The 24,610-nt window shown below is 50.7% G+C and overlaps 6 protein-coding genes across 7 annotated transcripts; 5 read left to right on the forward strand and 1 right to left on the reverse strand.

Annotated features, from left to right (window-relative positions):
- Positions 1 to 10: 10 nt before the first annotated feature.
- Positions 11 to 7,901, forward strand: LOC125955263 (ubiquitin carboxyl-terminal hydrolase 36). 2 transcript variants are annotated; one of them, XM_049686326.1, is made up of 3 exons: positions 11 to 1,315; positions 2,754 to 3,011; positions 3,096 to 7,901. In XM_049686326.1, exons 1-3 carry the CDS (start codon positions 568 to 570, stop codon positions 5,894 to 5,896), a joined length of 3,807 nt encoding a protein of 1,268 aa, XP_049542283.1. In that variant the 5' UTR covers positions 11 to 567; the 3' UTR covers positions 5,897 to 7,901. The 2 variants fall into 2 exon arrangements, with proteins under 2 accessions (XP_049542283.1, XP_049542284.1); XM_049686327.1 differs by lacking the exon at positions 11 to 1,315 and adding an exon at positions 1,348 to 2,445.
- A 78-nt stretch (positions 7,902 to 7,979) lies between these two features.
- On the reverse strand, positions 7,980 to 10,405 carry LOC125955311 (peroxisomal membrane protein PMP34). Its single transcript, XM_049686424.1, has 3 exons — positions 9,926 to 10,405; positions 9,795 to 9,855; positions 7,980 to 9,645 (listed from the first exon to the last, which is right to left on the reverse strand). The coding sequence occupies exons 1-3, from the start codon at positions 9,992 to 9,994 to the stop codon at positions 8,741 to 8,743; spliced, it is 1,035 nt and encodes a 344-aa protein (XP_049542381.1). The 5' UTR covers positions 9,995 to 10,405; the 3' UTR covers positions 7,980 to 8,740.
- LOC125955306 (28S ribosomal protein S22, mitochondrial) lies at positions 10,387 to 11,734 on the forward strand. Its single transcript, XM_049686410.1, has 2 exons — positions 10,387 to 10,588; positions 10,663 to 11,734. The coding sequence occupies exons 1-2, from the start codon at positions 10,453 to 10,455 to the stop codon at positions 11,661 to 11,663; spliced, it is 1,137 nt and encodes a 378-aa protein (XP_049542367.1). The 5' UTR covers positions 10,387 to 10,452; the 3' UTR covers positions 11,664 to 11,734.
- A 970-nt stretch (positions 11,735 to 12,704) lies between these two features.
- LOC125955717 (uncharacterized) lies at positions 12,705 to 24,462 on the forward strand. Its single transcript, XM_049686860.1, has 16 exons — positions 12,705 to 14,693; positions 14,764 to 15,323; positions 16,545 to 16,742; positions 16,851 to 17,283; positions 17,354 to 17,874; positions 18,224 to 18,253; positions 18,321 to 18,373; positions 19,964 to 19,974; positions 20,094 to 20,202; positions 20,268 to 21,217; positions 21,282 to 21,516; positions 21,634 to 21,804; positions 22,163 to 22,198; positions 22,310 to 22,462; positions 22,538 to 23,469; positions 23,531 to 24,462. Exons 1-16 carry the CDS (start codon positions 12,850 to 12,852, stop codon positions 23,934 to 23,936), a joined length of 6,642 nt encoding a protein of 2,213 aa, XP_049542817.1. The 5' UTR covers positions 12,705 to 12,849; the 3' UTR covers positions 23,937 to 24,462.
- LOC125955289 (zinc finger protein 184-like) lies at positions 15,898 to 18,176 on the forward strand. Its single transcript, XM_049686385.1, has 3 exons — positions 15,898 to 16,013; positions 16,188 to 17,283; positions 17,354 to 18,176. The coding sequence occupies exons 2-3, from the start codon at positions 16,262 to 16,264 to the stop codon at positions 17,907 to 17,909; spliced, it is 1,578 nt and encodes a 525-aa protein (XP_049542342.1). The 5' UTR covers positions 15,898 to 16,013; positions 16,188 to 16,261; the 3' UTR covers positions 17,910 to 18,176.
- Positions 19,976 to 22,006, forward strand: LOC125955287 (zinc finger protein draculin-like). The gene is made up of 3 exons (XM_049686383.1): positions 19,976 to 20,202; positions 20,268 to 21,217; positions 21,282 to 22,006. Exons 1-3 carry the CDS (start codon positions 20,080 to 20,082, stop codon positions 21,832 to 21,834), a joined length of 1,626 nt encoding a protein of 541 aa, XP_049542340.1. The 5' UTR covers positions 19,976 to 20,079; the 3' UTR covers positions 21,835 to 22,006.
- Positions 24,463 to 24,610: the final 148 nt, after the last annotated feature.

Here is a 24,610-nt window from a genome sequence, read left to right on the forward strand (position 1 = left end):
TGTGCTGCGGGACGGTGCATTCATCTGTGTGCGTGTCGGCGACTGTGAAGAAGAAGTGACAGCGAAGGAGAATCAAGAAGCAGCGGCGGTAACAGCACGATGAAGAAAATAATCTCCGTCGTCCGTTTTCTGTGGTCCCTCCGGTTCGTAAATTGTTAACCTCGCTGTCGTGCGACCGGGCCCATCTGCCCTCCCCTCTTCCCCACCGGTCGGTGTCCTATTTTGTGAAGTGTTCCGCAGCAGACAGGCCGCCGATTTCGTGGCGAGAGAATTCCGGCAAAAAACTTGACATTTCCTCCGGACGACCTCGCGGCCCTCACTCACGGCCTCAGTGTAAGTGGCGCCGTTCACCCTCCCTCCGCTCTTCTGGTGGCGGGTTTTTCGTTGCTGATTTCCGCGCGAAGACAACGACGACGACGGCGGAAAACCGTGTGTTGTCTTTTGGTGCCACGACGGCGACGGGACAATCCTAGCGGAGAGGCTGGTGTGTAGGCGCCCCGCACCGCGCCACGGGGCGGGTGTTTGATCTTTTGCGTTCGTGCGGGACGTCGACGACGACGTGTGGCGATGCCCACCATCCAAATGGTGTGCGACTCGACTCCGCTGGTCAGTGCAGCTATTCGTGACTCGTTGGCCGCGACAACGGCGGGAAATGGTCGCCCAGCAGCAACTGGAGCGACGACCGCCTCCTCTTCTACAACAGCAGCAGCAAGCTTCTCCGTGCTGAACCATAACGGTGTCAACGGCAGCAGCGGTGGTCCTAGCGGAACCCCCACTACCAGTTCCTCCAGCTCGTTATCGACGGCGAACGGGGGTGTTGGTGGTGGAAAGCTGTTCCGGCGCGCCATGCTCGAGAGTAGCAACTACGGTAACGATGACGAGCAGCTGGAGGACGCGGATGGTGCGAACGATCTGGTCGAAACCATCAGCCAGTCGCTGCGCCAGGGTCAGCAGGTTAAGCCCATAGCATACGAGGAAGGCCCCAGTTACAGCGCCAGCTTGGATAAGCTGAAATCCAAGTACATCGTGCTGAAGGCGACTGCACCGCAATCGGACGAAGCAGGCGGTGGCGAAGCAGGTGCTGGTGGCCCCTCCTCTGGTGGATGCCCGCCAAACGGTGCTACCGCCGGACAACAGATGCATCATCCATCGCCCAAGCTGTCATCGATGACGACGGCGGGGGGCATGATGGGGAAGATACCCACGGCCGTCGCTGGACAAGCGATGAACGGTGGCGGTGGCAGCGGTCCGCTAAAGTATGGCGCTTCCGGCACACCCCACAAATTGGCGCCCACCGGAAGGCCCACGAACCACAGTGAGTATGGGAGTCTCTCTTCTTTTTTTAATCTGGGTGTGCTAGGGAAAGAGAGGAGTCCCCTCTAAACCATCCATCTTCCCCCCCCCCCCCCCTCAATCTCACCCGCGCGCTTTCACGACTGCTCGCCTGAAGTAAAAGTGCTAGAATTTTTCGAAAAATGAGTACGCAGCCAGCAATAAGTTCGAGCACCTCCTGTGTGGCCGCCTTGTCGGGTAAAGAGTGACAGGGACAGGCGGAGGAAGGAAAAAAGTCGTTGCTGCACTGGCAGAAGTGTTCTGCAGAGGCAGTGGTGTAACGTGTGTGCTGTGTATCGTGCGTGTGTGCGTGGGGGATCGCGTGTGTGTGCTTTTTGCCCAGCGGAGCAGCAGCAGAGGATTTTAATTATTTTTGTAGCTCGCGCCTCTAGCGGGTGTGTGTGGTTGGAAATCCTTGGAGCAGCTCAGGTGGCGCTGGAAAACTCCGCAGCGGTAGCAGCAGTAGCAGTAGGCGACGCAATAATAGAATCAAGGTAGAGAAGAGAGGCGCCTACCGCAACAGCGCGAGGCTCTGCTAACCGGGAAAACGAGCCCCCACGGACGAAAGGACCGACGTGCACTGCGCCACCCCCTAAACTCCACGAAACTATCCCTAATGACCCCAAAAACGATAATCCCTGGGCGAGTTTGGTAGCGCGTGTGGACTCCTCAACTTTGGCCAGGCGAACGGGATTTGACAGAAATAAACACCTGCTCTAGTCCTCACGCCCGTCGATTCCTTGGATCGTTTCCCCCCTTTTTGTTCAATTACCTCGCTGAGAAGAAGCGCCTCTTTTCTGGTTGATTCGGGCAAGGGGCGTAGTGCGTGGTGGTGCAGCGGGTCGGGAACGTCCTAAAATGAGCCGCCTAATGTCGCTGTCGCTGCTAGCTGCTGCAGCGGAAGAAGGTGGTGTCGTTCTGTTGTGCGCTCCGCGATGCATTTTATGCGCTTAGTTAAGCTCCAACTGCGCTACTTTTGTCAGCTGGTGCTACGCATTCTGATACCGGTGTGGAGTAGTCTCAGGACGTCGTCTTCGGCGCGCCGGAAAACGATTCGCCGCTGGCAACAGGCACGACGGGCGAGCAGTGTTTGCCTTTCACAGATCATCGAAGGTAGGTACCAAGGATGTTTGCTGCATCCTAGCAGTCCTCGATCGCATTTCTCCATCGCTATCGGTGCGCATTGCGTTTGCCTGTGTTTTTGGGATGCCGAATGGAGCCTCTCGGCGAGGCACTGCAGGCTTTGAAATTATCGGGACGAAGCAACAATGGATCGCGCTACTGCTGTATGATAAATTCTACGCATCGGTTATCCACTGCAGAAAGCTGCTGCGGCAGTCTTTAAGGTATCGAACCATCGTACTATTCTCGTTGCTAACATTGCGTTTTGTGCTCGTTTTTATCATCCCGCTGCATACTAGATGGCGTTGGTACAGGCTCGTCGGCCACCGGAAAGGACGGCGCATCACTGCCTGCCCCGAAACGTACCCTCTTCCCGAGGGAGAATGTACAGGTCGGATGGAAAACGACCGGTCGCAAGTGGCAGGTCGGGGCCGGTATGATCAACATGGGCAACACTTGCTACCTCAATTCGACCCTGCAGGCATTGTTCCATGTACCGGCCATCGCGAACTGGCTCGTATCCGATGTACAGCATCGTGCACGCTGTGACGATGGAGGTACGGTATCACCGACTAGTGCTTCCTGTTCCCTGCTCACTACTTTTCTTATATCCCTTGTTTTCTCCGTCATCGGGAATGTAGGCTCCGGAGGAAGCTGCATTATTTGCGCGATGGCGAAAACCTTGCTGGACTCGCAGAGCAACCAGAGCGCCATCAAGCCACATCTGGTCTACTCGAAGTTGCGGCTCGTTTGCAAGCACCTCGTACCGGGGCGCCAGGAGGATGCGCACGAGTTCCTGCGCTATCTGGTGGAAGCGATGGAGAAGTCGTTCCTTGGGCGTTACAAAAACAGCAAAGAGCTCGATCAGTACAGCAAGGAGACTACTCCGCTGAACCAGATCCTTGGTGGTTATCTGCGCTCCGAGGTCAAGTGTCTCTCGTGTCACCACATCTCGACCACCTTCCAGCACTTCGAGGATCTGCTGCTCGACATACGGCGCGCGAACTCGATCGACGAGGCACTCAAACTGTACTTCGATCGCGAGCGGCTCGAAGAGCTGAGCTACAACTGCGAGGCATGTAAGAAGCGAGTGGCAGCAACCAAACAGTTCTCGCTCGAGCGTGCTCCATTCGTGCTGTGTGTGCAGCTAAAGCGCTTCACCATAAATGGAACAAAGATCAACAAGCACGTCGAACTACGGTCACAACTCGATTTGACGCCCTACTCATCATCTTCCAGTCAGCAGCAGCAGCAGCGAACCAGTGGATCGAGCAGTGCCGGAAAGCTAACGTACCGATTGACCTCGATGGTAACGCACCTCGGTACCAGCCAGCACTGTGGCCATTATACGGCCATCGGTCAGACCGAGGGTGGTGCCTACCACGTGTTCGATGATAGCTCCGTGCGTCCGGTTGGCATGCACAACGTTATGAGCACCAATGCGTACATCCTGTTCTACGAGCTCGACAGTCCGGCCGGGGCGGCCGTCGGTCTGCTGAATGGCACAACGAAAGCCAACCAAATTGCCGGCCATCCGAGCAGTACGGTGACACTGTCGTCCATGGGAGCCCTTGCAAATGGTAACGTACCGTTGGCCTCGGGGAATGCCAGTGCCGGTGCTAGTGCTGGTGCCACTGCTGGTGGTGGTGGTGGGGGGAGTACCGGCACGCCCCGAAAAGGGACTCACAATTCGTCGCCGTCGCCGCTTCGCGTGCTCGGCAGTGGTAACGGCAGCACTGGATCTGCTGCTGGCGGTCTCTTCCCGAGCAAGCTGGACACGAAGCCTGGATTTATTGGCCCCGTGCTACCGTCCTCCAGCAGCACCAGCGGCAACAACCCCTCCAACCAAGCGGGAACCTCTCCAGCTACCACAGTCACAGCCGCTACGAGCAGTTCGACCAAGGGCGGAACTCCGGGGCTCCAGGGAACAACGATAGGCGCGACCGGCACCTCTAGGCCTGGATCATCCGCATCATCGTGCATCTCCTCACTTTCGCCACCATCGACGGCCGGTACGCCGTCTTCATCGCCCATCAAATCGGTCATCAACTCACCGTTAAGTCATCCTAACAAAATTCATCTTAAAACGTCTCAATCGACAACCCAAAGCCCCACCGTCGGTGGTGGTCAAGCACCCAACACTGCCAAACTAAATGGAATCGGGTCAAAGCAATCGTCACAAGTAGCCGCAGCAACAGCAACACAGCTGCCTTCGTTACCAAAGCTGTCTCTCGGTCCCATCAACAATGGCAGCAGTAGGCCTGGCAACAGTAAACCAGTGACAGTTGTTGCCAATGGTGGTACGAACTCGATCAGCCTAGTACCGTACGAAACCGACGACGATAGTGATAATGCCAATAACAGCAGCAGCGAGGAGGAGGAACAGCATCAGACATGCACCGCAGTCTCCGCCGGGACTAAACGTGCTAAGCAACAACAGCACCAGCAAAACGGGAAATTGGTGCTCAAGCGTCGTAGCAGCGACGAAGATGATGATGATGACGAGGATGATGATGGAGACCGCCACTCGCATTCACCGCAGATCATCAAAACCACGGCCGGTGCCTGGAAGGTGTCCAAAAGTAGCGAGAACGATAAACCCACCTATCCCGAGAGTAGCAGTAGTAGCAGCGGCAGCAGCAGTGAATCTGCTGGCTCATCGAAGGAATCCTCTCCGGTTGCCTCCCCAGCGCAGCAACATATGCTTGCAACGAATGGTGGCACCAGCAACAACGGTAACAAGAACGGTCACCGTAATGGCGTGAAAAGCCGGTCTTCATCACCTCCGAATGCCGCTGCTGCTGCCGCTAGCAGCGCTGGTAACGGCAGTACATCCTCAGATACGGGACCGAGTGCCGTGCAGTTGTTGCTAAAGTACTCTCACCGAGGCTACGGTGCACCGGTGAAAAGCTGGGGTGGTCAGCAGACGGAGATGGATCGGGAGCTGGTGAACGAGCGGCGCGAAGAACGCAAACGTCAGCTCGCCGACGACCGCGAGACAGAAATGGACCGTGGTCGTACGAAGAAGGTGAAGAACCTTGGTGTTGCTGGTGCCGGCACCAACGGTTCACATCAGCACCAACATGGTAATCAGTTCCAACACTTTCAAAACTACCAGAACGGTGGTGGTATGAAGTGGAATGGCAACCGCAATGGCAATCAGCAGCAGTACGGCAACCATAATCACAACTACCATCGAGGAGGTGGTGCTGGCGGGGGTTACTACCACGGTGGTGGCCACCGGCAGGGATTTCGGAACGGTAACGGTGGTCGACGCTTCGGTGGCCGTAATGGCGGTGGATTTCATGCGAAAGCTCATCATCATCATCACCATCATTATCGCAGCGAGGCTTCATCAGGTGGCGGCAACATGGCGTCGTCATCGTCGTCCGGAGCTGGTGCCGGTGGATCGAGCAACAGCAATGGATTCTACCATCGATAGGATTCTTGACGTAGATGATTGATAAGAATATCAACCGAGGCATCAACGCATTCACGCGATCAGAAGCCCATAAAGAGATTCCCCTTTTTAACAATGAACCTATCGTGTGTACGTGTGTGTGTGTCAGAGCTGCGAGAATCGAAGCAACCTGGTAACAGTAATCACCAACCCTACTGCGGTTCCCAATCTAAGTTGGTCTTTTGGTGTCGACGTGCATTTTGCAGTCAGTCCGGGGCGCGGGATTACTATACCTAGGTAAGAATTTCGAAATGTCCGGATGTCGAAATGACGGCCATGATGCTGAAGGTGACGAAGACGATGATGTAAATCTGTTTTTGTTTTTTTGTTATTGTGAAAAATCATAGAACCAACAACGCACTGCAATATGCATTTTTAAGTTTCAAGTGGTTCCTGTCTGCCCTCGCCGCCTACTTAAGTATGCGCACCCATCCCATTCAAAACGAACCTCGGGATCTAAGCGAGGTTACTTTGTCCTTGAGTTTTAGGGTTTTCCGTTGGGAACTGCAAAGACCCGTTTAGGTGTAGTCGTTTCCTCTGTCCTGTCTTTTTTTTATGGCAAATAATATATAAACATAAACATATAAATAGTCATTGAAGCAGCAGGAAACCAATAAAAATAGAATTTAAGGGAAATGGGAGAGATTCGGCTGACCGCGTTCTGGGGTTGCTGGTCCGTCGGTCCGCGGAAAATCCACACGAAAGACACGCACGTTCGAGACGATTGTGTTGTACATATAAAATTCATTTTCTTTGCCGTTGCAAAGCAGCAACATGAAGGTGCACCCAGTGAAGGTGCGCTGTTCCGCTGGAATTAAATTGCGATTTGCAGCGATTTGAGCGCAGGAGAGCAGCGTCGCAAAACCCCATGACACGTGCGTGCCTGCGCTCATGTACATAGTATACTTTAATTAAGGCGAGCGCGCAGTGTTCAGCAAAGGGCTGCTGCTATAGTGGATTAAGGGTGTAGTGTAGCGTAGAGTAGAATAGAGTCCGTGCGGCGAGGATACACGTTGTGTATGTGTAGAGGATACGAGATGTGTACATTAAGGCACGGCTCTTACTGAAATGTGAACGGACAAATTACGCAAGCAAATGAAGAAATCCAGTCAGACATACTAAACAAAAATGCTAGAAAAAGAAGCGCGGAAAATCAACAATGAATTAATCTGAATGGAACGAATACGCGCTTGTACGCGAATCAAATTACCTCCATCGCTGGATAGAATATAGGGGAGCCAACCAACAACACAACAGTAGGCAGCCAGACTCCCGTCACGGTTGCTCTGGCTTTGGCTTCCTTGATGATTGAGATAGGCCTACTAACCCCGTCGCTGGGTTGGTAGTATGAAGCATACAAATCTAGAACTCGGTTTTTAGCGGGCAGCGCGCGATCTCCACTCAGTAGGAGACAGCTTATTTTTTTCACTTGGATGTCGGATAATGAATCACGTGAAATCAGAGGTACTAGCAAGGGGCCTGGGCGCCTTAGGATTCGTTTTTGAAGTATGCATTTAGTTAAGCTTTCTTCCTTCTGTAAGGCAATCATCAGCATCTTTAGTAGATACTATCTTTCTCATCTCTCTTTCTCCCTGCCTTATTCGAGTAACTATATTTTGATCGTTATTTCCTTTTTTAAAGTCTTGTTATCTGTTTGCTATATTTTGGACGACGTTTTTCTACCTGGAGACTAGTTTTGGTGTGCAGCAAGGTGTGGCGTGTATCGAAAAGGTTAATGTTCCTTCATGCTTTACATACCTTTGTTTGGGTTGCTGCACTATACCGCAACGTATCTGCGGAACTTAAAGCAATAGAGAAAGAGAGAGAGAAAGAAATAGCAAATGAACGGCGACAATTACTCGGTCATTACCTTTTGTTTCAACAATTGTACGTTTGAAGAGAATTCGTAGAAAGAAGCGAGACGAAGAAAAAAAAACAATAGAATTAACGGTCTTCTACATGTGTAAATGAAAAAAATGGAATAAAATGTTGAAAACTACTCCAACACTACACTATTATAAACGAAATCGAAAAAAATGCATTGTAGAAGAATGTACGCGTAAATTAAGCAAACCTAGTAACACACATACACACAGTTAGCGAAAAAATACAAATAAAAAGCCTTGCAGAGAACGATGAAACACGATTGGTACGTTTAAAACAACGACTACTCTCTGGTACCTTACATTGCGTACTTTATTGTTTTATTTCACTTTCTCGCCATAAACCACGTGTTCGTTCGTTTGAAAGCAGATATACCACACCTTGGATGGTAACGGCAAACCCAACATATTACTAGCTGCGAGGGATAACATCCGGCGGGCTTGCTTTTCGGTTAATGCAGCTACCCTATAAACCGGATCAATCCGCAATCTCAACCCAAACCACCTACCAGACCCATAAAACATAGAAAGAAATAGGCCCGCAAACCGTTACGAAACAGATCGGTTGTCCCACCAGTGCTTTGGCTTAAAACGCATTAAATAGGTTCGATTAAATAAAATGAAATCTTTCGCTCGCTAGGGGAAGGAGGAACAGGTCGGAATGTCGGATGCAACGAACATAAAACGCGCATCTGGTTTCTAATCACAGAACGTAAAAGAATGTCAATATAAAAGGACTAGAATCGAAGAAAAAGGGAAGCTAATAAGATAGAGAGAGAGACAGACAGAAAGACAGAGAGACAGGAAGCTCCTGATGGGGAGCAAAGGGGCACTCGGGAGCCTTTGGTATGTAATCGAACAATCCTTTCATAACTAACCACCACCACCATCATCTTCTTCTCCACAACCCGCCAGGATCTGGTGATGCTGCTGTTGCTCCTGCTCAGTTTAAACCCTTGACACTCTTCGGTGAGATAAGCAACGAGGTAACAAAGCGAGCAATCTTCTCGTACGCCATAAACATCAGGGCTGCAGTTAGAACGGTTTGGAGAAGCTTCGCTTCCAACCCACGGTACAGTCCGGCAACGCCCTGGCGCTTGAGAATAATTAGCAGCAGCTGCACCGTATCGATGTCGGCCGGTAGGTTGAGGCTCTTATCCGCATTGCCGTGCCGAAGCTTCGTCTGTACGAGCTGCAGCGGGTAGGTCAGCACGGTTGCAATCATTTTCGCGATCGCGCCGATACTGAAGAAGGTGATGGCGGAAGGCGATGACGACGAAGGACGGCCTTCGGTTAGCTTCCGTTTCAATGCCTCGTACACCATAAACTGGATGGCAGGATTGATGACGAGTAGAAGCGACGGTACGGCACCGGCCCACAACCCCCGCACGCCCTCGGTCCGTGCAATGTACTGTAGACCATCGAGCAGCCCATCGTACTTGATCGTGTTGCTACCGATACTGTTGCTGCTGTGGCCCCCGTTGCGGACTGACGAACTGCTGCTGCTACCGCCACCAAGAAGTCGATGCTGCTGATCGAGTCCCTTCATCTTCAGCCGAGTGTTAACTACCCAGAACGGTGTCGTTGTTAGTACGTTCACTACGCCCGCCAGTGATCCAAGCAACAGATCACCGAGCGCGGATTGCCCGGCACCGGGTCCACCGGCCACACTGGCTGCTCGCAATGCCTTCACACTGTGGAAGGTGTAAAAGTAGACAAAGTTGGAAATGCATAGACTCTGTAACACCGGTACCAGCCCGCGGTACAGCGTGGCGAAGCCTTCCTCCTCGATTAGGTGCATCAATATGCGCCACGTGCTGAGCGCTTTGCGTCGGTCCGGCTCTTCCACTGCAAGGCAGAGAAGGGGAGAAAGCAGTATATGGATTAATCCGTGGTTTATCTTATCAGGAACGAGAGGGGCAAAAGCCGTGCTTCATCAATTAGCGGCACCGACATGCGGCCGGCCGCCTGCGTGTTCGTTGCCGTGCGTTACTCACATTGAAGCCTACTGCGAACCGTATCCAGGGGATAGAAGGCCGACATCGCAATCACGCTACCCTGGATGGTTGAAAGAAGAAACCACGCAAATTAGTATCTAGTACACACTGGAAAGCGATGAATACCTTACCGCCGATCCAGACACTGCGTGCACCCATGATTGGTAGCTAAACACCTGTTTCAGCTTCGATTGCGACATGACTTCCTCTTATGTGTGCTGCTTGGTGAAAAGCCGTTTTTTGCGAAAGAGACACACTTTTGTCGGTCAACGGGGTCACCCCACCAGCGTACCGGGCCAAATTTGTATGCTTGATCAAGCTGTACCGAAGTTCATATCCTGCGATAATTTGTTCTATGCGGTGCGCTAGTATTAGACGGTCGCACGTAGTCGATTCGGTGGCGATGGGAGACTGAAATTAGCTAAAAACGCTAATTCTTCAGCAATTTAACACTCCGCGGCGATGGAGGGCCACAACAACAGTCAAGGGTGTTGTCCACTTTTCACACATATTTTATTGACCATCACAAACTCACCTCGTTCCGGCTTGACGAGAAATTCACCTCGGTAAATTGCAAAAAAAAACACAACACAACGTGAACGTGAAAAAGGGTTTCCTCGCCCTCGTAAATCTGTTTCCTTCAGTTTCTTCGACTAGCATGATGTGGAAAGTATTCCGGGAAGCGCGGCTTATCTGCGGTCTAGTGCGGGCCAACACAGTTACCGGCGTTCCGGCTGCGACACGCCTGTTTTGCTCGGCCGGTACCGGTGGCGGGGAACCTTTCCTAGCGTACGGTAAGTTCTCGATCGCTTGAACTGGTTGTATCCGTGTGTCTAGCATTGATCTATGTCCTCGTTCTTCCTTCTAGAAAAAGATCCCGGTCCCGCATTTATGCGTGAAGATGTGCAACAGCTGCTGAAATCACTCACGCGGCTAGAACTCGACAAAGTTTTCCGCAAACGCTCGGTCAAAGACAACACGGTCGAGTACCGGTTCATGACCGACGATCAGCTGCGCCAGGAGCTGGTGCAATCGATAAACCGTGCCCAACAGATGCTACAGATGCCACCGGTCGTGCAGGCACAGGAGGACACCTGCCGGATAGTGTCGAAAGATGCGGCCCTCAAGGAGCTCTCCCCAGCCAAGTTCGTATTCACGGACATTACGTACGGATTGAAGAACAATCAGCGATCGATAGTGGTTCGGCACCCGGATGGCACACTACAGGAGGCACCTTACGAGATGCGAAAACGATTGAACCAGATCTACTTTCCACTGAACGGTCGATCCATCCACACACCGCCCATGTTCCAGGATCCATACCTTCAGCAGCTGCTCGAGTCGGGTCGGTATGAGTTCGTGCTGGACCGGGCCTGCGTCCAGTACGAACCGTACGAGCAGGAGTACCACCATCTGACGGCTCGCGTGTACCATCACGTGAACGAAAGCCGAGCCTTCGATGCGCTCCGTTCCACCCGCCACTTTGGTCCGTTCGTGTTTTTCCTGGCCTGGCATAAGCTCATCGACGATTTGCTGCTCGACATGCTCAAGAAGGACTATTTGCGGAACGGTGTTGAGCTGATTGCTCTCCTTTCGACGTTGCATGGCAACGAACAGCAGCTTTCGGTGGACGCTGAGGTGAAGGCGCTTGTCCTGGAGCCGGAGATGCCTGCTTTGTTCGAGACGCAGGAAAAGTCCATCGAGCAGCTGGAACAGGACCAACAGTTCCTCGCCGTCATTGAGCGGTACGTGAGTGCATACGGTACGAAGAAGGTGCAGCTAAATCTCGCGATCCAAGCCTACCGTGAACTGGCGAACGATAAGCTTGAGCTGGCACGTGGCATCAAGCGAATGCACGGTGAAAGTTGAAAATACGGGCGGAACGAAGGCGGAAACGAAATGTAGTAAATAGGTAAACGCATAATGTGTGTGTATCGCCATTTGAAGCCAAATGTTTCTATTCTCCTGCAATAATATCACACTGCTGCCGCGTTCCGTTCCTTATATCTCACACCGGCACCGGTCCGGAGCAGTTGAACCCGGGTGCTAAAATTTCACAGACAATCTGTGCGCAAAACTCCAGTATTTCAGTGTCTACCTCCGGTCTACGATTAGATATTTTTTGCTTAGCTGTTTGGTAATTTTCCTCTACCGGCCTCAAGAAAAACCTCCAAATCTCTCTTAACTCCAAAATTGCAACAAAAACAAACAGAAAAACAAAAAAGGAAAATCGAGCAACTTGAAAGCCATTCGAGCAGTTTCAGCAAAGTTTCGACTCTGGAATTCGAGTGTATACACGCGAGCAATTTGACAGTTGAGCAGATTGAATATCGAGCAAAACTGCACAAGGCCGCGCCACATGAAGCGTAAACTCGCATTGGGCTACAACCCTGGACGGTATCGTTCGTCGACGGTGTTTTGGTGGAGAATATCATTTTTCCCGTTTTTTGGCCCTTTTTCTACTGTTTCTCCTTCTTCTTCCGCCGCTTCGAGTTCAGGAATCGCTGTAAAAAAGTGGGAAATGCTTAAGTTTTTTGAACAATTTCGTGATGAAGATTAAAGTAATTCGGGCAAGTCGCTGACGCTTAATGTGGTACGGCCTTATCGGTTTGCCCAAAAGTTTACCCGGTTTGTGAAGTTTTTGTGAAAAAACTGCAAAATTTATAGAAAAAACCACGGGACACGGAATTTTCCCCGATGATTCGGTTATCGGAACGCGTGGGGGTGCTGGCTCCGTGAAGTACGTGTGTGGAAAAGGGTGGCGAGAACGTCAGCGAAATCGGAAACTCGTTGATCCCGCAGCAGCAGCCGCCCTCCCACCAACCCCCCGAAACGCACAAGACAACGACGACGTCGACGACGGCACCGACGGCGACGACGACGACGACGTCGAAGACGAAAGGGGGCTGGAAGAAGAGGGGCGTGACGAGTGTAGCAACGTTAAAAGGCCGGACCATTCTCCCCACCGGGAGGATTCGCCGCCGAAAGGGGCTACTAGAAGCGGCCACAGTGAACCTCGGCGGTGGCGGCGGTGGCAGCGACGGCGACAGCGAAAATGGAGGCTGAAGTGCAGCAGCAGCAACCGCAGGATGTTTACATCCACCACCACCACCCGACGACGGCCATCATCGATGATCGGCAGGAGTGCGAAGTGTGTCTTACGTATCGTGTGGGCGACATCCTGCTGGACATCTTTGAGCCCCGGGAGGACTCCGACAAGGAGACGACGTACCTTGTGTGGAAACATGTCGGTCTCCAGTTTACGCAGTGCGCCCGGAAGCAGTTCATTTGCTACGACTGCTGGAAGGCGCTCCAGGAGTTTAACCGTTTCTACATGATGGTGCAGGACGTGCACACGAAACGGGCCGAACAGCTGGCGACGATGAAGCAGGAACCGGTGGAAGAATCACCGGAGGAACAGCAGCAGATTCAACACCACTATCAGCAACCCTTGTCTGCGGAACCCGTAGAGAATGGTGTGAACGGGAGCGAATATGTAGCGCACTGTGCTTCCGGAGCACCCGTTGCCATGGCAGAATGCTATGCACCACCACCGTCTTCATCGTTGGCGACCGCTGGTCTAAGTGAGCCACAGAACGGTGTGAAGGAAGAGTTTTGCCAGCCCAGGGCCGGAGGATCAAGTGAGCTGCTACTGAACAACGGTATCATGGCAACGGGTGACGAGATGCAGGCAGGCCGTGCTGCTGGTAGTGCTGGTATGGTGGAACTACCGGAAGGTAGTGGACTGGTGCAGCGAGCCGGTCCCGGTGGTGTACCCGGTACACCGAGCCGGAAGCGCAAGAACCAAGATATGGACGACGAGATACTGGACTTTTACAAGCAGCTCGTGTGCGACGTATGCGACGATCGCACCGAGTACGGTACGATGAAGGAGCTGAACCAACACATGAGGCTAGCCCACGGTGAAGATTCGGGTCGTGTCGGGTGTCCGCAGTGTGGCAAACAGTTCCGTACGAGGGTGAAACTGCTCGAGCACAAGCAGATGCACGATCATCATCCGGCGACACCGACGGTTGGCGGTGAGACGGACGCCGAGAAGCTGCAGTCGGCTCAAATGGACCAGGAGATACTGGAGTTCTATAAGCGTATCGTGTGTGATGTGTGTGATGGTGGGGCCGGGAACGGCGGCTCCTCGACACCCTGTACACTGTATAGCACAGTGAGGGAGCTGAACCACCATATGCGATTAGTGCATGGACAGCAGGCCGGTACGGTCAAGTGTCCGCTGTGCGAGAAGAAAATCCGAACCCGCCCGAAGCTGCTCGAGCACAAGCGGATGCACCTGCCCGGTACGTTCGTCACCGAGGACGATCCATCCGGGGCGAATCGACCGCTCGATTTCGGTAGCGCTGGTAGTGGTGGTGGTGGCGGTGGTGTTGGTGGTGGAGGTGGTGGTGGAGGCGGTAGTGGTGCTGAGCTATCCGAGGAGCAGTCGTTCGATATGGAAATATTCGATTTCTACAAACCGATCGTCTGCGAAATCTGCGATTCGGAGCGGCTGATGGTCAGCGGTGAGGGTGGTGGTGGTGGTACGGTGGATGCGGAGTACCGTACGTTAAGGCAGCTGAATCAACATATGCGCACGTCGCACGGCCAAGAGTCAGGCACGATCAAGTGTAAGCTCTGCTCGAAGAAGTTCCGGACTCGTGTCAAACTGATCGAGCACAAGGAGATGCACCAGAACCCGGACCGGTTTCGGTGTACCGTGTGCCAGGAGGTGCACCAGAACCTCGAGGAGCACATGCAGAACAAGCACCAGGATTGGGCGTTCTCGTGCGAGGAATGCGGTAAACGGTTTCCCTTCAAAAGCCGCCTCACGGCCCACATGGGCAAGGTGCATCAGAAGAAGGACATCATTTGCGAAGAGTGCAACAAACCGTAAGTAACTACGCTGTAAAAGACGTATTGATGGGTTGATGGCACTAACAGATGTGGCTTTTCTTTGCAGGTTCACCAAGCTAACGATCGAGAAGCATAAGCGGGCCGTGCACGGTGCGATCCTGATGTGCGAGAACTGTCCGAAAACCTTCAAAACACGCGCCTCTCTCGAACGCCACATGGAGGGCCACAATGGTGCTGGTGATCAGCTGCTGCAGCAACAGCAACAGGAGCAACATCAGCAACAGCAACAGCAACAGCAGCAGCACCAGCATCAGCAGCAGCATCCGCAGCAACAGCAATCGCAACCACAGCAGCAAGGATCGACTACTCCTATGGTGGTAGCAGCGTCTGCGGGCACCGTTTCCGTAGCCGGTACGGTTAGCTGTACACTGTGCAACTCGGTTCTTAAGGACGAGTACAATCTGAAGACCCACATGAAGCGGATCCACGCCGAGCAAACACCCTCGACGTGCAAAACGTGCGGTAAAACGTTCAAATCGAAGCACAGCCTCTACACGCACATCTCGAACGTTTGTACCACACGCCAGTTTCCCTGCACGATCTGTGCGAAACAGTTCAAGAAGCGGACAAAGCTGAAACAACACATGACCGCTGCCCATGGCCGGAGCGCCGATTAGAATAACCATTTCCCCCCCTTCCCCACCACTCCTTCCTTTCGTTCTCCAAACGCTGTCGAATGAGGAAGGCGTGTTAGGATTAGGATTAGGCCGAAAGCGCAGGATAAAAGGAGAGCAGAGCGAAGCAAGCAAAATTACATCTTACTATAAGTGGACTCTAGATGTGTAGGCGCGTTTACGTGTGATGCCGGCCCGGCGGGAAGTGGGTGGAGGTTTCGCTTCCAACCGATGACGACGACGACGACGGCACGAATCTCTCGCCGAGCATTTGGATGCGCACCCGGCCCTTAGCCGAGGGGGCAACACGAAATTCAAGAAATAAAATATTTATTTTAGCTGCTTATCCGACGCCTGGTGCTCGTGTGTCGGACTTAGTTTCGTCCCGTACAACAAAATGCATACAAGGTGGTGGGTTAATGTTTAACCGACCAGTTTTTATGGCACACCCAGAACACTGGCCGGTTAGCGGTCGGTTAAACATAAACCGACCACCATGTGCATATACGGGCGGTATGCAGCGTGGTTACCTGGGCTAGAACAAGGTTTTGTTTACAAAAGTGCGAATTCAGAATATCTCAGTCGTAAACCGTGTTCCGTTTTAATTTTGAGAAATCAGGGAATATGTGAGTGTTTAAGACCTCTATAATTTAGCAGATGGTTCTTCAGAAGTGTCTCATAAGTAAGTATTCGGTGTACCACCGGCAAGCGGGGGTAAACTAAAGATGAATGAACGTAACCATCGCATAATCACGATGAAAACCAAACCAAGCTCTGGACTAACAACCTAGTTGTGTTTCACTCCTTCAACCAATTGGATTGATGGAAATATCCTTTTCCGCTTATTTTATTTTAGAGTAACAGCTGTAACGGACAATCTTTTGATAAATTGTAGTTTAATAACATATACAGCAGGCCGTGTTCCTAATTATGATGGCATTGATCAAAGAGGAGTTGCTCATTCAAGACGGTGTAGATTGTAAGATCCAGAAACTAGAGATTCCGGTGACGACCGAAACACCGCCGCCGGTTTGTAGCGTTTGCCTCGCGGAGCATAAATCAGCGATGCACGATGCGACCGGGACGGATCTGGAGTGCGTAGTTAGGCAGCATTTACGGCTGGAAGGAACAGAGTTTAAACTCACTATCATATGCCAACGATGTCGTGGTACGCTTGAGGCATTTCATGAGTTTTACCTCATGGTTACCGAAGCCCATCGGAACCTGCTGACGAAACTGGAGATATCTAAGGAGGAACCGAAGAGCATCATTGTTATCGGTACACCGGAGCCTGATGAAGATAATGCGTTACTCTCGACCGAATTCATTGCCATCAAGCAAGGACTTGGACGGGAGGAGGACAAAGATTTGGAGCTCCTTTCGGAGGAAGAATGGCCAGTAGAACCCTCAGGTAATGCTGCTGCCACGGTTAAGAAGAAAAAAGACGTAAAGAAGCATGTGACGGGCAGCGAAAGAAGGAGTGTCCGTAACCGGCAACCTCTGGCTGGTACTACGATAGACAAGACGACCATCGATCAAGAGTTGCTGGAGTTCTACAAGCGGCTAGTGTGCGAAATATGTGATCTCGACGGTATGGCCATCGGAGAGGCACCGATCGAGTATGCGACTTTGAAGGAGTTAAACCGGCACATGCGTCGGACCCACGGACATGGCGAGGGCAGTGTAAAGTGTCCACTTTGCGAGAAAAAGTTCCGAACGAGGGCGAAGCTACTGGCACACAAGGACATGCACCTTAATCCGGACCAGTATCGGTGCAAGCTGTGCTCCGAGGTGCACCAGAACATCGAGGAGCATATGCAGAACAAGCACCAGGAGCGCACATTCTGCTGCGACACGTGTGGCAAACGGTTTCCATTCCAAACACGTCTCAACGCGCACGTCCGCAAGATGCACACCGTGAAGGACATCATCTGTGAACAGTGCAACAAGGCGTAAGTTTGGGATCGGGGTGGAATCTTTGGAACATTCCCTTTATTACAATTCTTTTCAAATCTCTCGCAGCTTCAGCAAATACACCATCGAAGACCACAAACGCTCCGTGCACGGTACCGGGTTTATTTGTGAGCATTGTCCACGCAGCTTCAAAAGCCGGTTCCAGCTGGAAAACCACATGGAAGAGCATAGGGTTGATGAGAGTGGGGTGCGGCCAGCGAAGGCTACCTGCACTATCTGTGGTATTGTGGTGCGGAACAAGTACAATCTAACTACGCATATGAAGCGGATGCACACGGAACAAAAACCGGCCCGTTGTGAATCGTGCGGAAAGGTGTTCAAATCGAAGCACAACCTTGACGCACATCGTGCGAACGTGTGCACGGATCGCAACTTCCCATGTACGATCTGTAATAAGCGATTCAAGAAGAAGATCAAGCTAAAGGAACACATGACTACGCACACGCGTAGTGCCCTTTACCAGTGCCCTTACTGTCCGCTGACGTTCAGCTTCGAAACGCAGCTGTACACCCATCGCAAGCAGGCACATTACGCGGAGTGGCTCGAGCTACAGCGCAAGCGGAAGGAAGGTGAACGTTTCCGTGTGAAACGTATAACCGACTAAACGGTAATTGGATTTAGGATAAATTGTACAGACAAATAAATGTGGGATATAAAATTCAAAAACTGAGCACCGAACCCTTGAGGGCAGCCCTTTCAAGTGTGTCTTAGCTAAGACGGAAACATTCACCCATCGTAGTACTCTACGATTCGTTCTTCGCTGACTATTTAAGAAACAAGTGGCTACTGAGGAAAGTTTTTCTTAATTGAACTTAATTGTGCTCATCTTTCTCAAGTATTTTAAGATAAGAATATAATTTTGGCCCGCACTGTGACCATAACTTCTTAATGACATTTCGTGCTTTGTTTGGATTTTAGTGAGCGATAAGAGCTTCCGAAAACGCGATGGTAACGGTTTGCGAAGTGTGCTACTCCTCCTCGACTGAACAAACTTATCTCGATATTCTGAGCGAAGAACAGGGTGGCCGGAATGTGGTGAAGCTGCTATCACTACATCTGCACTTTGTGGTAAAGAAACGAAACCGATCCTAACGGGCTTCTTTTGTGATTACACTCTCGTTCTATAATTCCAGCAACTGGATGCGATCGATAGGCCGCAAATCTGCATCACCTGTTGGAATTCGGTGGAGAGCTTTCATCAATTTTATTGCACTATTGAGGACCTCCATCGATCGGTACCGGATAGTGAATCCGAAAGTGAAACCCATGATGCGCCGGATATCGTTAATTGTGAGCGAATCCGTAATCAAAGGCTTCAAATAACGAACAGGACATTGCTGGAGCTGGAAGCGGCACAGCAAGAAACGGATGGAGATGTAGCAAAAACGTACCGCGCTGATGTTTCCAGCGAGGCATTCAGCTTCAGTGAGGAGGAACTAGAGTATTCCGATGGAAACGAGGAGACGGTGATGAATCAATGTTCACAATCCCAAGGCGATACTGAAAAGGACACTGCCATCAACAATCAAACGCTGATCGAATTCTTTGGACCACTGTTTTGTAAATCATGTGATGACGAGGTGGCAAGTGCAGGAGCGGAGCAGTATGGTACATTTAGCGAGCTAAAGCGGCACACTTTGGAGGTACACGGGAAAAAGAGGATCTCATTGCAGTGTCCACTGTGTTCGAAAACGTATAGTGTCCGCTCGAAAGTGCTGCAACATATCGATATGCACCGGAATCCGGAACAGTATCGTTGCACCATCTGCTCCGAGGTGCACCAGGAACTTGAGGCACACATCAACGATAAGCACCGGTGGAAAAAGTACGCGTGTAAAATGTGCCGGAAATCCTTTTCATCATTGCACCGCCTACTGCGCCATAAAATAACCGCTCATGCCCCCAAAAATGTGGTCTGCACCGTCTGCCAAAGGGCGTAAGTAGTTATCGTTTCGGGGACCCATCCGTTTACTAATGTCTGACTGTTTTTAGGTACTCCAAATACAGCTTCAAACATCATATGCGCACCGTCCATGGAAAACTGGAGCTGGTGTGTGAGCATTGCGGTAAGATTTACCGGACGGTCGGATTACTGAACAAGCACAGAGCGCTGCATGAAAAGAAGGAGAGCCCTGCGAAGGTGATTGACTGTACGGTGTGCCGGCAAAAAATCCGTCTATCGTACCTCAATCGGCACATGGAAGTAATGCACTCGGACAGTCCGCCCGTCACGTGCAGTACTTGTGGTAATTCGTTTCGGAATAAACGTAGCCTAAGCCACCATCGCACTCGGTGCTGCAATGGGAATGCTTTTCGCTGTGCTGTTTGTAACACGAACTTTAAAACCCTCACTAAGCTCAATGAGCACAGGGTAACGCACGTCGAACGAGCTCACTGCATGTGTCCTATTTGTTTAAGTAAGTTCGATAGCCTATCGCTGCTGCTAGCGCATCAGAAGCTGGTGCACCGATGCCTGAATAGCAAATAAAAGGAACAAGTGGGTTGTGATCGTTGAATTTTGGTTTTCTATTTCTCCCTACCGGCCACAAATTCAAAAAACTGCGAAATGGTGTGGCTAGATCCTTATATGACTAATTTATAGGGCTATCACGACGCTGTCAAGCGGCATCCGTTTTTTGTTTACTTTCTCGTCCACAGATCACGGACTTGTGAGTTGAAATCTTGTCTTTTCTTGCGAAAAAATCCTTGAGATTGTTAGTAGCCTTTTTACTAGACATACAATTAGTACTTAAGCAACAGATCCATAGTATGCCATGGCATGTACCAGCTGCGAGGTATGCCTATCGCTGTCCAAGGAAGCGTACTTGGATATTTTCGCTGAAGAGAACTCCGACAAACAGATTGCCCTGATCATTTCCAAGTATCTATGGTTTGAGGTAAGTTGTGGTCAGCGGCTTGATCTAAAACGTTCTGGCTCTACAGCAATACGGTTCGTTTGCAGGTCGTACCAGTGTCGGTTGAAGGTGCACGCTTCATCTGTTCCAGTTGTTGGCTTTCCCTGGAACAGTTTCATGAGTTCTACACCGAAGTTCAACGGGCACAAGCCTCCGCTACTGTGCATAGCACCGCCGCTGCCACATCCGCCGAAGATAAAACGGAGTGCATCGTGGAAGAAAGTACCACAAGCAAGGATCACCCAGAGTTCTACGAAGTGAAGGTAGAACCCACCGATAACATCCAGGAAGGAGTTAACGAAGAAGAGGCTCATTGCACCGATAAACCGTTAGCGTGTGTGTTTGTGAAATGTGAGGGACTCGTAGCACCAGACCCGACGGCACAATCCGATAACGAAGAAGAGATACTGCTGGAGCAGCAGCAGCAGCAGACTGAGGAAGAGCAATCCGTCTCGGAATCATCGGAGGACTGTTCTACGGCCGGCGAAGGAACGTCGAAACGGAAACGGAAACGAACAAGAAAATCCGACCCAAGCCAGGACTCAAAAACGCGAAAAGTGGAAGACCAACAAAAGGAGGACGAGGAATTACTGCGTTTCTACAAGCGCATAGTATGCGAGACGTGTGACAACCAGCGGATGATGGCCGGAGAGTCACAGATAGATTACGGCACCTGGAGGGGTCTGTTAAGGCACACAAAGGAGTGCCACGGGCACGACAAGATCTACGTCAAATGCCCCGTGTGCGAGATTAAGCTACGAACCAAATTTAACCTGCAACAGCACATGGATATGCACGAGAACCCGGAAAAGTATCGCTGCAAGCTGTGCTCCGAGGTGCACCAGAACATGAAGGAACACATGCAGAACAAGCACCAGGAACGACAGTTTTGCTGCGACGTGTGTGGCAAGAAGTTCCCATTCAAGAAGCGGCTCACGGTGCACATAAAGAAGATGCACGTAGAAAAGGACATCATCTGCGATCAGTGCCAGAAACCGTAAGTAGCGTTGGCGTTACCATCGCAACTCTCCGTCGCCATCACTGTTCTTTCATCATTTCAGATTCACTCGCTATACGATTGAGGACCATAGGCGATCGGTACATACGGCGCGGTTCGTGTGCGAGCACTGCCCCAAAACATTCAACAGTCGTTTTCGGTTACGGCAGCATATGGAAGAGCACGATGAAAGCCTGCGCAATTCCACATCCGTCCCCTGCACGGTATGCGGTCAGGTGATGCGCGACAAGTACATCCTTAGCCGACACGTAAAACTTATGCATACCGTGCAACCGGCCGTGAGTTGTTCTACGTGTGGCAAAACGTTTAAATGTAAACGCAACCTATCGGTGCATATGGCCAATGTTTGTCTTGCACCGACGCGCATATTCCCGTGCACAATCTGTGGTAAGCAGTTCCGGCGTAAGAACAAACTAAAGGAGCACATGTCGACGCACACCGGCAAACCGCTGTACATGTGCTCGTTCTGCCCGGAAACGTTCCGCCAAGACACGCACCTGTACTACCACCGAAAGAATGCACACTACGAACAGTGGTTGCAGATGCAGCAGCAGCGAAAGGAAGGGGTACGGTTTCGGCTGAACGAATTACCGTAAATTGGCCCTAATATCCGTTGATACTCCCTCGATGATTATTTCTTTTACTACTTTTTACTTTACTGTCCCTATATAGAAACCAGTTCCACAAGAAATCTTAGATACCGACGATAAAATCCTGTGCAAAAGTTTGGTATTTTTGTAACATTTTGAAGGCCAACCGTTACTTTTTGGGGTGTGTTTAAGATTATAAAAACGAAATAAATAAAAGATTATCCTGAAGCTTTTCTGAAAATTGGTGAAAATTTATGGACAGTTTAGTTCTTCAAAGTTAATTAAACGAAGGAATATTTTAAACTTCTGATAAACCCTTGACGATTGTCACTAGGAGATTCTGAACAAGGATAAAGCCGCGCATCACACTGTAGGTTTTTGTGGATACACCACAACGGAGCCAAATTCGGGGAGAATTTGTTTTGGTTTTCCGCTTGCGGTTGCAGTGAAATTTGCGGCCAGATTCATGGCGTATTACTAGAAATCCTCCCAGCTGAGACAACTGGACCCCGGAGCCGCAATGGAATGCCAGGTATGCTACCGGACGAACGAGGCGGAGTACTTGGATATTTACGCCAAGGAGCACATCGACAAACATATCGCCACGTTAATAGCCCAGCATCTGTGCTTTGAGGTATGCATGCTGTGCGTATGATGTTTTTGGTGCCACCCAACCAGCTAACATGATCCGATATGGTTATTTACTCAGATATTACCGAGCGGAGACACCACACCCCACATCTGCATCAAGTGCTGGACCGCTTTGGATGAGTTTCACAGATTCTACAGTGACATCGAAATTGTGCGTCGGGCGAGAACCGATGACGAGAATAACAAACAGAAGGTGGAGTCTCCCAGTTCTGCGTGTCAAGATGAGCCAACGTACAATACGGAGTTTCTGGAAATTAAAGACGAACCATTGGAAGAGGAAGAGGACGGTGATGAACCCTTTGATCTGGGTGCGGTAGATAAGGAGGAACCACCGGACATGGAGCATTCCGATGGCTTCGTCGATGAGGAACAAGACGATAATGATGATGATTGTGATGATGATGATGATGATGATGATGGTGAAGATGCGACGTCCTCCAACGACCGGAAACTCTCTAAAACTGAATTGAGAGCAGCGAGAAAGAAAAAGGAACTCGCGAGGACAAGAGGAAAGTCCGATGAAACGGAGACCAAAAGGAAGGTGGTCACGGAGAGTGTACCGACGATGGACGACGGGGAACTGTTGGAGTTCTACAAGCGGATCGTGTGCGAGATGTGCGACAATCAGCGGATGATGCGGGGTGAACCGTTGATCGACTTTGGCTCCTGGACGGCGCTGTTGCGCCACTCGAAGGAGGTGCATGGTCATTACAAGATCTTCGTCCAATGTCCAATTTGTGGTGGGAAGCTGCGCACGAAGGTCACCCTATGGCAGCACATGGATATGCACAAGCATCCGGATAAGTATCGGTGCCAGGTGTGCTCCGAGGTGCACCAGAACATGAAGGAGCATATGCAGAACAAGCACGAGGAGCGGCAGTACAGTTGCGATCTGTGTGGCAGCAAATTTCCTTTCAAAAAGCGCCTCGTGGTACACATGAAGAAGATGCATGCCGAGAAGGACGTGCAGTGTGATCAGTGCCAAAAATCGTAGGTACCACCACAGCAACTCTTTGAGACACTTCACTGATCCTCGCTATCTTGCTTACAGGTTCACCAAGTACACGATCGAGGACCACAGGCGTTCGGTGCATATGGCACGGTTCGTGTGCGAGCACTGCCCGAAAACGTTCAAAATTCGCTTCCGGCTGTTGAAGCATATGCAGGAGCACGATAAAAGCTTGCGCGTTGCGACATCCGTCCCATGCCACATCTGCGGCCAGGTGATGGGCGATAAGTACATCCTAAGCCAACATATCAAGCACATGCACGCCGAGCAGCAATCGGTCAACTGTGATACCTGTGGCAAAACGTTCAAGAACAAGCGCAACCTGACCGTACACCTAGCGAACGTGTGTATGAAGCTGGCGCGGATGCACCCGTGCAGTATCTGCGATAAGCAGTTCCGCAACCTGAACCGACTGAAAGACCACATGGCAACATGCACGCCTGTCTGAGCAGCAGAATCGGAATCGAAGTAGGCAGTCCTTGGGGGAGCCATTTAGTGGTAGACCAATGAATGGCACAAGGATGTAGTAACCTACTGTTCTAAGCATTTAAATTTCAAGCAAGTATTAGTTGGCTAGTATGTATGGTAACGTCTCGCGGCGTTGGTGACGTGGATATGACAGGCGTTATTATTTTCGTTTTAATATTGGTCGTATTTAAAGTATTTTTTAGTTAAATTGGGAGAATTAAAATTGTATATTCTAATCAGGCGTTGGATCAGTGCATAGATTTCCTATTGTTTGGATGAGCCATCATGAAAGAGAACGCTACGATATAGCGTTTTCATTACTTCCATTATTTCTCTGCATCGTAAGCAATTCATACTCGAAAACAAATTCATTAGATTGGGTAAAGGAGATTTTAGTTAAGTACCATGCTACCATTCCCAGTCCTGTAAAACGTCGCGCTTTGTACTTATTTTTTGTACCTATCTATCGTAATACAGTTCAAAAGATTTTTAAGTTTTTCGTTTTTAATCTATTCTCTGCTGTTAAGGAAAGAAATTGGAGAAATATCAATCCTTCGACTTACCTTCTTTAATAAAACGCAAATGTTTGGGATTTCGGATATGATTTCGGATCCCTTACGCTCCCAGCTCACGGGCAAATCTGGGAACGGAGTA

Source organism: Anopheles darlingi, chromosome 3 (assembly GCF_943734745.1).
Source record: "Anopheles darlingi chromosome 3, idAnoDarlMG_H_01, whole genome shotgun sequence".
Classification (NCBI taxonomy): Eukaryota; Metazoa; Arthropoda; class Insecta; order Diptera; family Culicidae; genus Anopheles; species Anopheles darlingi.